This window comes from Cupressus sempervirens, chromosome 2 (genome assembly GCF_028749045.1).
Source record: "Cupressus sempervirens isolate cs-2001-9-10 chromosome 2, ASM2874904v1, whole genome shotgun sequence".
NCBI lineage: Eukaryota > Viridiplantae > Streptophyta > Pinopsida > Cupressales > Cupressaceae > Cupressus > Cupressus sempervirens.
Genome location: NC_143119.1, coordinates 588,812,092 through 588,830,222, shown reverse-complemented (window position 1 = coordinate 588,830,222; position 18,131 = coordinate 588,812,092). Strand labels below are relative to the sequence as shown.

Here is an 18,131-nt window from a genome sequence, read left to right as displayed (position 1 = left end):
AGTATTGGCCTCCAGAATATCAACATATGATGTCACCAAATATTCTGAGTATTGGCTTGCAAAATATCAACATATAATATTCACCAAGTAATCAATAAGGGCCTGTTTATGTTGGAATATTAAATGCATATTGACATTTGCCCCTGGAGCCAAATGCCCACCTACCACCCCTGACGGATTGCACAACAGCCAAAAAATTTATTACAGGTAGGTGAGTTTTCAAATTTGTAAATGAGGGGAAATTTTTTTTGGCAAAGACAAAAAGGAATGTTCTATTCCATTCGACTAGTAGACAGAGTGAAGGTGAAGAAGAGCAGATCAGAGAGTTGTAGAGAACAGAAAGAGGAAAGTAAGCGATCAGCAGATCCATTTGTGCAGAAGACAGAAGGAAGTTTTTGCACGTGTTTCCTCTGTTCATTCTGTAAGTTTGTAAGTTTGTTATTTGTTGGATTTGTCCTGTGAAGCAGTGATTGCTCTAGGCACCATTGTATGCAGCCATTAGAGCTGTAAGTTTGAAGTTTTAAGGTTACTTTAGGGTTTTCTGGTTGAAGCCGAATGCTCCCAGATTTTGTAATGATTTAATCTAAGTTGAATAGAAAGCAAGCAGGCATACTTGAATCCATTGTTCTTCTTCTTCTATTCCTTGCATTTGAAAGGTTTATTTGAAAGCTTCAAGTTTTGGCTCTCTAGTTTTAATGGTGAAAGTTATTCATGTTATAAGTCTTCACTCAATTAAGTCTTGTTAAAGGTTTTATCTCTGCAGTGTCTATCGAGTTTACTCGGTATCTTCATCTACCGAGCACCACCCTACTGTGGCTACCGAATTCACTCGGCATCCACACTACCGAGCTCACTCAGCATCCTTTGGCTACCGAGTTGTTTGTTCTTCATTTACCGAGCTCACTCAGTAAACTCTCCTGCCACTCGGTTTCTTAGTGTTTACCGAGCAAAACTGTCACTTGGCAATTGTGAGTGCCGAGCAAATTTTTAGGTTTAGGATTGTGAATGATTTTAATTTTTAATATTTCTCACAGTTTGGTTGCTGGAATAGGAATAGGAACATTGGAATAGGAAATGTATTCTCTGTTTGGTACCCCAAATCGGAATAGGGAATAGGCATACATATTCCAATTTTGCCCCTAAAATGAGCATATGTCCATTCCAAAACATAGTTGTCATTGGAATAGGCCATTCCTATTCCCAATCTGATTTTTTTTTTTTTTTAAAATTTTAAAACATTTTTTTGTATAACATTATTATTATTATATTTGTTTAAAAAAATGAAATAAATTATATTTCTCATTAACTTCATTTAATAAAATAAAAATGAAAATAAATTAACCTTTTTACCATTATTGAAAAAATTAATCAAAAACCAATAAATTAAAACAAAAAAATTTAAGGGAAATATTTAAAAAAATACAAAACTTAACCTTATTCCTATTCCATTTTTCTACAACCAAACAATGGATTAACATATTCCCAGTCGAATTCCAAGTGAACCAAATAGGATTGGAATTGCCCTTATCTATTCCCGTTCCCCATTTCCAATCCCATTCCATTTTTCTATTTTAATTTTCAATTCCTATGCCAACAACCAAACAAGCCCTAAGGTAATGACTTGCAAAATATCAACACATGATATTCACCAAATACCTATCATATATCTATACCAGCAACTCAAAGACCATTAAGTGAATGACATCTAACACTTAGTTATTGATTTACAAGATATAATTCATCATGATCTGTTTCAACATTTACATAAAATGTATATCATGATTTAATTTATTGTAAGATCGTCACCTTCCACTAACTTTTGCAAATACATGTGATAATCATTTGGAAGTCGTCACTTCCTCATGATGTACACAGGGGGTAGGCCCATTAAAAATAATATAGTCACACACATGGACTTTTGAACTCCCTTTGAATATCAATCATTAGAGTCCCTCATCCAAGATTGCCTTCGAAGAAGTGTCGGACTCCCTTTGAATCTGATATCAATCTCCCTTTTTTCTAGCGAGAGCATTCTTAGAGGAAAAGATCAAGGCAAATAGCTTTTATAGTACGTATTGAAAATATAAATAAGAATGTTAACATTAATTAGGATGTTAGTAATTTATCTCATGCCTATTACTTATAACAATAAATTATTATAACATAACTCTTTATGTTTAACAAACATTATATCAAATATCATTTTGAATGAATGTATGCAATTCAAATGTAATTATACATATATAAATACATGTATACAAATATATATCTATACATATATAGCTATCATATTCTTATTATTGTCATATAAGAACTTAACATAATAATACACCCCATAAGCTTTAATGGGATTGGAATATTTATCCTCTTAGAGTCATGTTGGATCTTTCACTTACCACGTGTAGATACTTACACATATTTGTCTATTGCAATTAATAAACGTTTGATCTTTTACCTGATAATCTCACCTACTTTATCGTTGCAGATAATTATTCTTCCATGTTAGACTCCCTGTGGTTTGTGCACATTACGTGGTAGGGTTGTTTGTTTATGTGGCAGATTAACTATGGAATGCTCGTTCCTTTCTCTATCGGTGTACCTACCACTAATAGTTTATGTTTAAAGAGTTCTTTGTACGATCCTTTCCATGGGGTAGCAACATTATCTATCTTTGCCAATATATTAATTGCTAATACTTTTGCAAATACAAATTGTCACTATCTCCATGTGGTCAATGTTTCCCCTTTGGCGGAGTGATGAGATTCAATGTATGCGTATGAAGTCATGCTCTATGACTGATGTGATAAAAATGAGCTTGTGATGACAATGAACAATGAACAATTTGCGCAAATCATTAGATGATACAATTGTTATAGCAATATAGAATCATAGATTCCTTACAACTCATGATGACATGTTTCTTGAATTGACAAGTATATATATATATATATATATATATATATATATATATAATATTGAATATACTAATCAATGTCTCTCCTTTCAACCGCTTCTGGGTAAGAGAGATATTTATTTATATCTTATTTCTACTAGACACGTACAGTCTAATATCTGACCTCTTATCCTCTCATATCCGCACGTCCTACAGACAAATTATATCTACATTTCACAGACCAACTTCTCTTTGCGATTATTCCAATCGAGTCTATTGTATGAAGATATCAACATTGTGTGTCATAACAGTGAATGTTGGTCCATGTTTCACATTTTGATCTGTTTTCAGACTCAAAAGTCTGCGCTGCAGGAGATTTGTCGAAGCTTTTGTTGTGTCATCTTCACATGCTTCTATGTTTTCTTTGTTGTATTGACTTACTGCTTTCATGGCAGCTTATTAGATAGATTCTTACATTTGCAGCCTGGCTTTGATACCATGTTGAAGTTTCAGATTGCTGCAAATGTATTTGCATTGCCATGCTTGTTATGTGTTTTCCAAGGGCAGCAATCTCCCACTTATATTGTGGATGAGACATAGAGAGACATGTCCCTTCATGGTACATGTCTATTCATTAATATAATAATTGAATTATTTTAACCACACACGCACGCACACACACACACACACAAATTTGGTCTCATGGGTTTATCCAACCGAAGTTTCCAAATAGTAACATTTTCATGGTGTTTTGGCATATTTTGGTAGTGTTAGGCATTTGTGCAGTTAGAGCTTTGAAGGTTAAATTTATATATCAGAAATCAGAAGTCAGTTGCTGCATACCTGTCAGCCACTTCATATTTGGTTACCATTTAAGGCAGCCATGCTTTCGAGTTGGTAATGGCCTTTTATTTATGCACCCAGTTATGCGCATAATCATTTTTGATTAATTATAAATCTCATATTTGAATAAACTTGTTTTCTGTTGTAGTAATATCAATCCCACATCAGGTCTGATATCATTGTATTTTTGGGACATGTCTATTCATTATTATTTAATTAATATAATAATTGAATTATTTTAACCAGACATACACGCGTGCACACACACACACACACACATACATACATACATACATACATACATATATCTTCAATTTGGTCTCATGGGTTTATCCAACTGAAGTTTCCAAACATTAACATTTTCATGGTGTTTTGGCATATTTTGCTAGTGTTAGGCATTTTGCAGCTAGGGTTTTGAAGGTCAAATTTATATATCAGAAATCAGAAGTCAGTTGCTGCCTATACCTGTCAGCCACTTCATATTTGGTTACCATTTAAGGGAGCCATGCTTTCAAGTTGTTAATGGGCTTTTATTTATGCACCCGGTTATGCGCATAATCATTTTTGATTAATTATAACTCTCATATTTGGATAAACTTGTTTTCTGTTGTAGTAATATCAATCCCATATCAGGTTTGATATCATTGTATTTTCTATTGTTATTCAAGGATAAATCATAAGTTTATGGTCTTCTCATCATTCGTTTGCCATTTTATTTTGTATCATTTATATATGTTTATCTATGATTTGACATTGAAAACAAATATCATACACAAATTCAAAACTCATAAATCAGATTTTAGACAGCATGCATGCCAACTTTTTGGCAAAATGAACAGCCAAAACTGAAAATTCTGGTCAGATTAGCAGTAGTTCTTACATACTTCCATGCCAAATGCAAAACCATTCTTTGTTTGGCATATTATATTGGAAAATACTCAAGTAATGAAGGTACACTAGTATACGATCGAATAAGATTTGAATGATGGTTTGAACCATGTAGATTGGAAAATATTTCTTGCAAAAATTACTTTTAGTCTTATTTACCGCTTTGTTCTATATTATTTAATTTTGTTGGTTTAACAGCAAAAATTTCATGAGGTATCTTTACAGCAGTATTACACTAATGATTTTCTGCCAGGGGGAGTCTCTTCAAAATCTTGCATAAGAATTCACAGAACTTGGAGTTAAGGCATCGTTTAAGAATGGCATTAGATGTTGTAAGTGCCATCTAAATTCGATTTTATTTGTGTTATACAGTAGGTTTAGTACCAGTGTTTTATCAACGTACTATCCATTTGGAGAAAATTTCATCATATTTTAGCTCTTGGGATTGAATTCCTATTGGTTGTAGGCTCGAGGAATGAATTATCTGCATTGTCGAAAGCCTCCAATCATACATCGAGACTTAAAATCATCTAATTTACTCGTCGATAAAAATTGGACAGTTAAGGTTGGTTTCACTTTATGTTGCAGTGATATTAGTCAACACATTGCCTTTGAATATAATGACTATACTAAATATATTCATGATTTTTGTTCTTCTACTGAATAGGTAGGAGACTTTGGTCTCTTGCAATTAAAGAGTGCTACATTTTTGACAACAACAGAAGGAAAGGGATCTGTAAGAGATACTGGACTTTTGAGTCAGGTATGCTTCTTTAGCACACTTTCCTATTATTTTTTCACTATAGGTTTTTGGAATGTTCTTACAGTCTCCATGATATGTTCAAATACATTAATATGGAATGCCTTGCTTTAGATTTCCAAGAGTTAATATAGAGATTACCAACACTAGACACATCCATGGGAAGGCATTTCCCGATGTTCTGTCATCCTTCCCTTGGGATTTAGCTTCTTTAATTTGGTATTCCAACCAACTTGTCCGATCTGATTATCTTTGCAAACTAACATTATTAAGAAAAATGATATTGGGCTTAACCTAGGTTGCACAACAGCTAGGTTGATGATTAAATAAATATCAATCTGGAACATTAGATCAAATTTGAATGATATATAAGAGACCTTAGCATAGGGCATTGACTTAAACTAAGTCATTAATGTAATGAACTCTCTAATTCCCCCACTAGGGACAGTCCGTTTAACATACCTCATTATGCAATTTCATGCAATAGTATGCCTTAATATTAAGAGGTAGTTATTTGTTTATATTACAAACCATAATTTCTATGTTTAAACTCAATATTAATTTCTCTCCTAATACTAATGGAGGACGGGGAAGTACTGTCCTAGGGTGCTGAAGCCATCTCCATAATTAAGCCCAAGGGTTTCATGAACATCCATCAATGCCACCCCTTGCTAGTCACTTAATTTGTGATGGAATTACTTGGTCTCCCTATACAAACTGACCTATCCTTCCTTTGGTATCAATAAAAGATTTAAGAGTAGACCAATGTAGTCTTTTTTTGCTTTTTCTGGTGTTATTAATGTATATGAGTTGATATGAACATATATATCTATGTATGTATATATATAATTCTGATCTCATTATTAGATATATTGGGTTAAATAAGGATCTCTTATCCTAACAGGATAACATTATTCTGATATTAAAGTTAAACTCATAGATGTGCTACAGCTTAATTTGTCACAAAATGCTGCCAGCCACCTTAAGGATTTATTCCTTTAATATAGACATTCTTTTATATTCTTTTCCTGATTTAAATCCAACTGCTCAGCCCCCAAAATATATATATCATAATGTATAATCCAATGATGTCTTCTTGAGGGATTGTGGGAGCCTTCTTATATCTTGGAATAAGAATGATGAGGCATGATGCCAAAAGGCATGTCTCCTTAGAATTTCCTAGTGCTAAATATACCTTTTCATTATTGATCACTGCATCCCAATTATCTAATAGTAATCACTTCCTTTAAGATGTGATCGGTTGACTATCTTTACTAAAAAGTGCCTATTGATAAATTACCACCGTGTATTTACTATGATATCTTCTCCATTGATTGATTAGATATTCTTGGCCATTTTTGTTAATATAACTTACTGATTGCTAATCAGTTGAGAACATGCCTCTTTAATGTGATGGCTCGCTGTTAATGATTCCCGGCATGTTGTCAATTCCAACTAACAATCCCTCTTTGTAAGCTCTTTATAGCATTATCAACATTTTGTGATAATGGTAGTCTTAGAGAGAATATCAATTATCCTTAGTAGTCATTGACTAGTCTTATTCGTTAATTTCGCATGCTCACCATAATCCATATTTCTATTGATATTATCAATTTTCACTGCTCGTAGTATTAATATCGATGTTCTATGTCATTATCGTTTGCAGTTTGAGTTGACATTCAGTAACTTTCCTCATTCAATGTCTCTTATTTCTTCTTATCGAATTGTAATCAGAACCTATTCACGTTCACTCTGTGTCCATTGATATTGATCTTCAAATGCCCATAATGAACGTTGAAGAGTAATTATTTATGTTCAATAGTTTTGAAAATAATCTTGTGGCAAAGTATAGAGTGATGGGCCATATAACAAGCACACCGAAATGAATGGTTTAGAAAATTTCATTCCCAACTATAGTCCCTATGATTTGGCATCCAATATTTAACTCAAGTGATAATCTTACGCCTTTGAAGCTAATGTGGGATAAGAAAGTAAAGGATCTATAACTTTGACAAACATAAACTCCTCCGTCCTCAAATATATTCCTTGCGAGATTAATTAACATTTGTTAAAGAAATTAATATTTAATTGCTCCAAATAATAGTTTCAGCCATAGTTGTAAATATATGCGATATATTGCATTTCTATAACTGCGGGAATATAATCATTGCACGTTTATAACCACGGTAATATAATTGCCATTAAAATTGTAGATGTCATTTTGTTGTTCGTGTGGCAAGTCTTATGCGAAAAACGCCCAAAATTGTGTGCTCTAAATTTGCAAAAATCAGCGAAAGTAAAATAAAATCTGTAGCAAGTTTGACTTAGGGTATTTTATTGTTTCTTTTCATTCATTTGTTTGGTGCTGCCACTGTGAAGAGTTTGGACTGAAAACACCTGCAGAGATGGTAACAAAACTTAAGCAAAACTTCTTCTGATTTCATCAATTGAAGATTCATCTGCACAAAATGATTTGCAAATCTTTGATCACTAGGGTTAGGTTTTTTTTTGTTCTTTTAAAATTATTTTCATGGTCTTGTCAAAGACTTGTTTTCACAGACTTTTATGGGAATTTGATAAGTGTTGCTTAGAAAACAATAAACCAAAATTGATCTTATCATATATATATGTATGTATGTATGTATGTACATGTATGTACATGTATGTATAGTTTCAATATATGGTTTAGACATACACACACACACACACACACACACACATATATTTATATTGAAACTACAGGCATATATTGAAACTGTTGAATATAACCTAGAAATAAATGATAAACAACAATAAAGAAAACATAATAGAAACAACATACACCATAAGTTACTGTGGGAAAACCCTTCCAAAATGAAAGGAAAAATCCAACCACACAACAAAAAATTACTTTATTGATAATAAAATGTTCAAGTGTAAAATACTTTTTGTTTGATGTGATATATTTAACAAATAAAGAGACTCTTCACATTACAACCATACGTCTCTTCAATTTCCCAGAACATGACTTCATATTTCCATATGCATCCCTCAACACATGTCATAAGACATCAATTCTTATTACAATTATTATTACAAATGTTCTCTTCAATTGAAGATGACCATAACAGTTATAACGACCATATTCCTAAAGCCAGAGATAAAGATCTCTATCGCAGCTACAATCTTCAACACTCCCTCTTAGTGAGAGAGAGATTTTTAGCATAACAGTCACATATTACTGCAACCAAAAAAATGTTAATGATAAATTCTAATCACATAGATCCTTATGAAAAAACATAATCCATGGAATCACTTAACATGAAAAAAACTGCAAGAATCACAACCAATTTTCATCCTGGGCTCTCTTAACATGATGTTGTCATGGGCTCTCAACATGACAAGCCTACAAGGTTCTTACATCATGGACTCTCTCAATGTGATGTTGTCATGGAACCTCTCAACATGACAAGCCTACAAGGCTCACAACCAACTTACATCACAGAGTCTCTCAATGTGATGCTGTCATAGACTCTCAACATGACATCCAACTTCCATCATGAAATCACTCAACATGATGACATCATGGACTTTCTCTACATGGTGTTCACTATGAATTCCTTTGTAGGTGAAAGAGTTTTCAAAGTTGTCCTTTAACTATTATTAATTTCACATGAATAAGAATTCATAATCAACAAGGAAAATCATAGCTGAGGCTTGTTCCCAACAAGAGTCTCAAATTCTAGAATATTAAAACATTAAAAACATATATAAGACTAACAGGGATTCCATAATTACTTCCTCTCACTCAAGAACTTCTTTGATCACCGTAATAAGATTGTGGTAGTATCCTCCCTCTGAAGCTGAACATCTCCTTTTGAATATGTAACATCTCTCTGAAAATGTAATATCAAAGCAACATCTCCATCTAATTACTTCTTGTTGCACCTTGCAACCAAGAGAAAAATAACTCAACATGAAATATTTAGGGATCAATGTTAAGGGCAATCATAGATTCATATTTTAAATATAATCACAAAATACTTAAATCTTTGCAGTTTAATCTCATTTATACACAACAAATATACATACAAAAGAGAATGTCTTTTTTATCTACAACCAATGCAATGTTCATTACCAAAAATCAAATAGTAATACCAAACATAATACTTCAATCTTTGCAGTTTAATCTCAATTATACACAACAAATCTACATACAAAAGAGACTATGTCTTTTTTATCTACAACCAATGCAATGTTCATTACCAAAAATCAAATAGTAATACCACACATTATGCATGATAATATACACAATACAAAATAAAAAGATTACCCAAGGCACAATAAAACTTAAAGGCTTTTTCTTAAAAATTTCTAATTTTGATGATGGAGCTGATCAAGCCCAAATCTCCAGATTATACTTGCACAAATAGCTCTTCTATAGCCACATGCATTGCATGAAACAAATTAACCCGACAGGCCCAACAGAGTGCCTTATCTTTGAATGTCGTTATAGTAAACATAGATTCCTAAAGACCACGACAATGGGTGATGTTGGAATAAGTAGATGTAGATATAGATGCGAGGACGTCTGAGTGCGGTGCAAGAACATTATCTGAAGGAGAATGGTATCCCAATAGGAATGAGTCCCCAAATCACACAAGAGAAGAAAAATCTAACAGGAACTAAAGTTTCCTTGGAAAGGGATAAAATGGGAATAAAATGCCCTGTCTCGTCTTGCATCCCTTCTGTAGGTCCTAGTATATCTGCTTCATTGCTATGGACAACTACAGGGCAATGATTCAACTTTCTATTTTCCTCAATAAGTTATTCCATGAACTGTAGGTGATCAGACTAGGTAGAGCCCGTTCTTGGAGACCAACATATGGAAATCTAGTCATGATCGAAACCACTGAGGCACCAAAGAAACATAGAAAATAAACAAATGAAATCATATGCAAATGTTGTAAGTATTGACATCTCACTACAAACACATATTAAGTTGTTTTCACAAGAGCAAATGAAACAAAAAATGAGTATATCATAGAATCAAGGCTGAGCATTTGGCGGATCATCTGAAGGCAAACAAGACACGAATACAAATAATGTTAGAGAAAGCCGAGACAGGACGCCCTTAGGGTGCGAATTCATGCTCACATACTGCAACGACATCCACAACAATAAAAGAACACTCAAAACACCTTTTTGATAGTCCAATGCTGCCAATACATTTCAAGAAATATTCAAAGTCTATACCAAAGATGGACTTAGACTTGTCTAATTTTTCTGACGAGAAATGTGCTACATTCCTTAAATGTATCGATTGTGATTGTTGTCTTTCACCCAAGCCACTGCTAGCAAATGTGGCAACCAAAAAACTTAACGCTTGACGTTGCTTCCACCTCAACACAGTCAGTTACATATAAGATTCGATTTATCTTCCACGGTGGTAAATGAAGTGGCAATGAAGATATTGCCATTCCAACCACCGACATTATAGCCGATAGAAGTTATGGACAAATGAAAGCCACAAAAAACAATGAAGCCAAATCATTTTCAATCCATAAAATACAAAGGTAGACAAGTCAAATATGTGAGAATTGATGTCAATATGTAGAGATCTCAACAATCATAGTACTAAAAGAAGAGAACCAAACCATCTGTAAAATCTTAACCAATCCAGTCAATGACATCTGATTGGATAGAAGATGAGCCAATATCAATCAACCCTCAATGCATAGATTTAGAGTCGACAATAGAATTCATTACGACCATTGTAGGTTTTGTAATAATAAAAGAAATCTCAAGGAGAGAGACATGGTAATATAAGAAATTATGAAGCCCCAGAATTAACATGCTGGGAAATGTTACAGAAAAGACTCTTTGAGCCTCTATGCAGAGGTCAAGCACAACACATATAGTTGATTAACCATGATGGCATCTTATCACATGAAATAGCACATTGCCAGCAGCGAATAAGTACATTGATGGATCAACAATATGACATAGAGAATGCCATTGAGTTATGCACCTGTACTCAACCTTGAGCATCTCTCAACAATATGAAATGAAAAATATTTCACACACCTACCAAACAATTAATAATCAGCTTAAACATGCTCCTTTATTGCTGTTATTAAACCTTGCTTTGATACCATGCTTAATTTAACTTAAAACAAGAATAAAGAAAACCTGTGCTCCAGGGAGTTTTTGGGACAAGGACGTTTTAGGGGATGAGGACGTGTTTCTTGTACGGGTATGGGTCGAAGGAAAAAATTAGGGGACGGGAACTTAGGGGATGACAATTATAAATAGAGGATTTTTACATATAGATAGAGTAATAGAGACAAAATTCAAATATGCATATCATAACATTGATAAACCATTCACCATAGATTCATAGACATTTTAGAAGATCAATACATGAAAATTGAAAACTATTAAGATTCAAATCAAAATAACAATATGATATATGATATATCTGAATATCGCATAAAATTAGCAAAAATGCCCAAAAGCTCCAAATATCATTGTATCATCATCATGCATTAACATTGAAATCAAAATGACATAATGAAAGTAAATACTAGAAGTGTAAATGAGATGTCCAACTCCATTATAATCAAAAGCAATAATGTATCTGAGTATTTGCAAAGCGGAAAGCTGAATATATGGCTATCCTCTAGGAATCTAAATCTATATCTAAATCAAGATCAACACCAACCTCTTCCTTTGAATCACTGGTAGGGGTAGGAAGAGGGTCCTCATCCAATGGAACACCAAGCAACAGTAGAGGTGTGTCATGCTCATCAATCCACAATGCATCCTCAGGATTAACATCCCAACGTGGTGCTGGAGTTTGTTGATACTCAAGACTCTGCTGCTCCTGTAGTCACAATACACTGTAAATAACCACAAGCTTCTTTGATCGTCTAGAGGTAAGGTTGTTCTTCTTGACTGATTGGATGAAGCTATATGTAGACCAATTCCTCTATGCAGCAAAGGAACTCACAACCTGTGAGAGAAGACGGATGACAAGCCCTCTCAGCTCAAGTGAATCTCTACCATGGCATGTCCACCATCTAATCCAGTCCCTTTAGCTAATGTAGCTCTATCAGTCCTCGCCTTTGGTCTACCAAATAAAATCAAAATTTTAAAAACATATTAAAATGTTAGAAATCTTAAACATAAATTAAACTCACCTCCTCATCAACACATGGAGGCACTTTCGCAGGCCCTGTTGCATACCATTTCGGATTGACTGCATAGGCTGCCATCTAAAGTGGGGTGTTCATAGTGTTCCACCTTTTCATCACAATGAGCTTACGATGCTCCTAATGGAACTTCAAAGTATTTTCCTTGTTTTTAATAGCTTGCTTGATCTGCCCAAGAATGCTATCGAAGGTCTCATAAATCTCTCCAAGGCTAGGAGAGTCAATATCAGCATATCTAATGACTTCCACAATAGTGTCAATGAAGGAGCAAATGTATCTGCAAATGAAAAAAAATTACAAGTGAGAAACATCATAATCTTTAAAAAATTAGTAAGTGCTTAAATAAGAAATATTTTCATTAAAACAGCAATAACAATTATGATGTTAATTATTTAAATTTCTTACCTCATTGTGATCCACCAGTTCTCATCTAGGATTCTTCGTTTCACAAGTCTTCCATCCTGGGTGCTTGATTTATGCCATCTATTCTACTTTGCATAGACCATCATGGGTTGTAAGGCCTCTTGGAACTCAAGCCTCCTTTCCAACAAAATGAAGTAGATAGCATATCTAGTGTCCACGGGCTTTAGGAATTCTTTTTTGGAAAATGTCCTAAATAATGCAAGAGATGTGTGATGATTGCAAATAAACATTTGCACATATCTAGCCTCAGACACCATAGCTGTAATGTCCCCATTTTTGGCAGGTCTGTGTAGTTGATGGGGTTAGCTCATCATAGCGACTCTCGTAAGCTGATAGGTTGTTTTGGAGTTCCCAGTTATGGATTTACTTTTCTTAGTAAGTTTATTTTTGGCAGTGCAGTCAGTGGCTTTGGCAGTTAGTCGTCACCTGTAGTAAATAAAGTTAATAATTGCATGAGCTCTTATTTATTCATTAACTATTAAGTTGCATTATTATAATAATATTTATATTATTATAATAATGACATTAAGGGATATTTCTAAAAAGTGTGTTGGAAAGTTTCAAGTGTTCAGTTCTGTTGATGTCAGTTTTTATACCACATAACATATTAGCAATTGAATATCTGATACGGAGTATCAAACACACAATTCCTCTCTTGAAAAGTTAATGCTTATGAGGACATGAGAATAACTCCAATGTTCCTTACACCTGTGGATACTAATTCAGTATATCGATGTGATTTGTTGGTAATCACGTAGGCGGCCTTATGCTGTATGTTTGAGGACGGTTTGGACTTTGATGGAATGATGGAGATGGTGATTCGGTGTGTATGCTAGATGGTGTTGATGGAGAAGGTGATGGTGATGGAGGGTGGTTCTTTTGACTTATGTCTTTCTAACTTTCCTTCTCTAAACTTTGACTACTCAACTACTTGCTATTCTACTCCTACTCCTATGAATGAAAAGATTAGCAAATGGATGGAGATCGAATCTAATGAAAGTTAACCAACGGCTCCACCTCTTTAGATGCAATAATTCAAAGGAAAATAAACTAGTTTACCACACAAGGCTTCCCAACAAGCCACTAGGAGGCTAGTGGCCTAGTATTAATCCCTATCAAACATCTACTAATGCTACCATGCAACTATCCATCTATTTTACTCTTACTTAACAACTTGAAATGCAACCAACTTTAACAACTTGAAAAGAAATTTTACTCTAACTATTCGGAAGTAGAAACCATGCAATAATACCAAAGGCTCTTAATCACCATGCAAGTCGCAACAATGAGAAAGAAATAGTGAATTTTGGCATTATCTTTGCAACAATTTTCTTCGACCATTACAAATGAGAGCAAATGGCCTTATATAGAGGCCAAAATGTACAACCGATGGTCGAGATAAAGGGGCAAAACTGATGATTCAAATTGAATCCTAGAAACCCTAATTAGGGTTGCCACCCCATCAGCTAATGAGAAGATGCCACCTCATCAATGGACCAATGAAAAAAGTGGAAAAGTAGTAACCAATGAGAAGGCACCAAAATGGTGGCCAATCAGAACTAGACACTTGTCGTATCCTAGAAGAAAGAGAAATTGCCACTTGGGCTTACATCAAATGATCTTCTAATACAAATCTCCCCTTTTCTTTCATCCTTTTAGCTAAGGCAATGAACCTAGCTAGCCTTTCATTGACTTCCTCCATGGGAGGGCAAGGTGTATGCTTTATCTTGAGGTCAGTCGATTTCACCATGCCACTTGCTGCTTGTAGTGTCTTCTCATGGTCCTTCTCATACTCTTTTGCAAATCCGATAAATGCATTGAGGGAGGAAAGGGTGTTCAAATGTTTCTTTTTGATAGCAACCTTTCCTAACTCATCCAATCATGATCCAAGCCTTGTCTCATCAATGTTCTCTTCTTTGATGTCTGCAAAATCAAGTGCCACCCCAATGTCGCTCATCATGGTTGAAATGGAAGTGTTGACGCTTAGGCTATGATGTGCAACTGCCTTCTGTATTTCCTCAAGTGTTCTCAATTTGGTGGTCAAGGCAACAAACCAAGACTCAACCGTACTCAATCCTCTTTCATCAACCAACTTGGCCCTTTCCAAATATGCCTCTGGCAGTCCAATGAACGCCTGTAGCCTGGGAATAGCTAAATCCTTGACCGGAAGGAAATCCTTCCACTACTCTTCAAATGCTCTGAATTTGTTTCTAACGGTCACTAATGACTGGAATGTCGAGATGAAGGAAGGCAAGAAATTTCGCCCATCTTGGATTGTATCATGGATCCAATCCCCAACTTCATGTAGTTGAGCCGCTATCTCCTCTGTATTGCTCTCGCTCTCTTGAGGAAGGATTGCCTGGTGTAGCTATTGGATAGGCTGGCAATCTCTCCAATATTTGTTTTCGGCTTCCAACTTTATGATCTTTTCATTCGCCTTCCTCAACCTTTCTCTTATTGAAGCTATACCTTCCTAGATCTCCTCACATTCCATATCGTCCGTGTTTCTTCCCAAGTTGTGTTCCACTATCTCATATTCTTGGGCCTCAATCTCATCCACTGCCTTATTGACTGTTGGTATAGCAATCTAAACCTTTCGGTGACCATCATTGTTGCTCCTGATTACCTTTGCCACCATTTTTGCCATTTGTTTTTGGTTCTTGCTATCACCCTTTTCTATTAGTCCTTGGATGGCTTCAACTGTTCGGGTATTTACTACCTCGTCCCTTAGCATAAGCATTTGTCTTAACCATAGTGGTGTGGTGCATCTCCCCAAATCTGGATTTGGTTCAATAAGCAAAGCATCACCAATGGCCTCGTGCGCCTGATTCATTTCCTCAATACCAATCGGCCCATCTTCTTCTCCACTAGTAACTGCCATGTCATCTTCTTGTTGGTTTTATGAGAGAGGAGAGTACGCGGTGCTCTCACTGTAACCACTTGACTCTGAATCAGAGCTCACCTCTATCACGGCCCCTTTATCACTTGTGTTATCCTTTTGGCCTCTAGCCTCAATTATACTTTCCCTTGACGGTGTTGCATGTTGTCTCTTTGCTGGAGGTTCCAGATGTTCTTTGCTTCTCTCAACCTCCAAAGCTCTCTTCTTGCTTCCAACTGTTTCTTGTTGCTGGCTACTTCCTTCACCCTTCTGTCTGACCGATTCCGCTAGACTTTCTTTTGGCTTCATCTTCTCATAAGTAAAGGGAATCCTTTGACTTTGTAGCTTCCTTAACTTCCCATTATACCACGACTCGGTATGCAAATCTACTGTCTGTGTGATTGCCTCCAAGGAAGGATCTTGATGATCATCCTAATCCACTGGATTCAACTCTATTCCTTTTACTGTATCATAGTCTTCTCTCAACACATTATTGTCATCTTCCAGTTAATCGAGAATATCAAGACCTCTCCATCTGATATCTCTCATCATGCTCACTGACAACCTTGAGAAAGCTAGCTTTCTCACATGAAAGTCATCCTTGGCATTGGCCCAAAAGTCTTCAATAGTAGGAACATGGTTAAATTCATTTCCATGAGATACCTTGATAAGACCCTTAGGATCGAATCCTTGCCTTGCTCTATACCATCCTAGCTGATATCACTCCAATTCCTTCTCCGCGGCTGCAAAGGCGACACAATTGGGGCAACTATCTTTGGCAATTCCGAATGAGAAGGTAATCCTCGTCTTACCTTTGAGTCTCATTATTCTGTCATAGTTCTCAAGTTGCCTAGCCAATTCCATCAAAACTACCTTGTCGGGTGGGTATCTTGGAAGCCTCTTGGGACAAACTGTGCTTTCTGCTACTCTAATGTATGTGAATTGCAGAAACTGGATGAACCAACTTCCATATTTCTTAATCTTTGCTTCTGCTTCCGATGAAATTCTCTTAGTAGGTGTCCCTTGTAATACCCTTACTGTCTTCATGGCAAAGGCATCACAAAATATTTTGTAATCCTTGTTGTTGTGCAAACGAAGTTGTGGATAGCATTCATGCACCAAATATTGCCTCGGCCCATTGCCAACTTCTCTAGAGGCTTTAAGTCCCGGACTTTTATACAATCTAGCAATTAGGTAAAACAGATAGGATCCCATGTAGAATAGCTTTTGGTTTTGTATAGTTCTAAGTTACAACTCTAGATTCTCGCTTATGATCCTAGCCTAATCAAATCTTCTTTTTCCTTTTTCAATTTCATCAATAAAGAAGTATATCCAGTTTTCAAATTGCATACCTTGACCTAGTCCCATGATCCGGCTGAGAAGTACAATGAGATCACCATATTTTGATTTGAAGTCTGCCATTTTGAGCCTCAATGATCTGGTTACTCCTTTCTTTCCCTCGTGTAGCCAATCCTGCTTTAGATTTGTGAAATAAGCTTCCTAGTTATCCTGAAATGATTTGGCTGCTTGATCCATCATCACCACTGTCGTGCTTTTATACTAAGGAATGTTGAATGTTTCTTCGATTGCCTGTCTGCCAATGTTTGGCAATACTCTTTTCCCTTCATCAAAAATGATGGATTTACTAGTCAGATCAAACTTGGATGCGCATTCCATAGCCAATTCTAGACAAGGCAAGGTAGGAGGAAAAGCTGCTGCGTGTACAATTCCGCTCCTGTATATCTTCTTTGCCAAGGGAGTTTGTCGTTCCTTTAGTCTGTTATTTACCTTTAGCATATTTATTGTACCGACACTGGTATCGGTTACTCGCCTCATTTTTTAGAAGAAAGTTGTTTTGGACATCATATCCTCTTTGTCTTTCTTAGTGTTTGTTCCCTTAGGGTTCTTGCTTGCACTAACATCTACCATCCTAAACACTTATTTCTGCCCCTTCGTTCTAAGTGATATGGACTACCTTTATCGATCTCCAACCTTCTTTCTATCAATGGATTCTACACTTATTTTTGCCTTGCCAAATGCCCTATCACTACACTTATCAATCTCCAATCTTCAACCTAGGGGTGGGACTATCACTTATTTCTGCTTCGCCTTTGCCTTAAGATGGACTACACTTATATCTCTCTCTCCAATACCTAGGGTGGTCTAGCTTATTTCTGCCTCTTCAAATGTCCTATCATGGATTCTACATTTATCAATCTCCAAACTTCAACCTATGATGGGATGAAGTGGTGG

At 35.5% G+C, this 18,131-nt stretch overlaps 1 protein-coding gene across 2 annotated transcripts in view; it reads left to right on the top strand.

Moving 5' to 3' along the window:
* Window positions 1–18,131, top strand: part of LOC149574783 (uncharacterized) — a 171,891-nt gene that overhangs the window by 96,561 nt on the left and 57,199 nt on the right. For both annotated transcript variants that reach the window (XR_016360094.1, XM_089814612.1), the window contains exons 10-12: window positions 4,878–4,956; window positions 5,091–5,189; window positions 5,292–5,387. Coding sequence is in view for 1 of the 2 variants with exons in the window: in XM_089814612.1 (XP_089670738.1) it covers window positions 4,878–4,956; window positions 5,091–5,189; window positions 5,292–5,387 (274 nt within the window). In the remaining variant the exon portion in view is untranslated. The remainder of the gene's footprint in view (window positions 1–4,877; window positions 4,957–5,090; window positions 5,190–5,291; window positions 5,388–18,131) is intronic.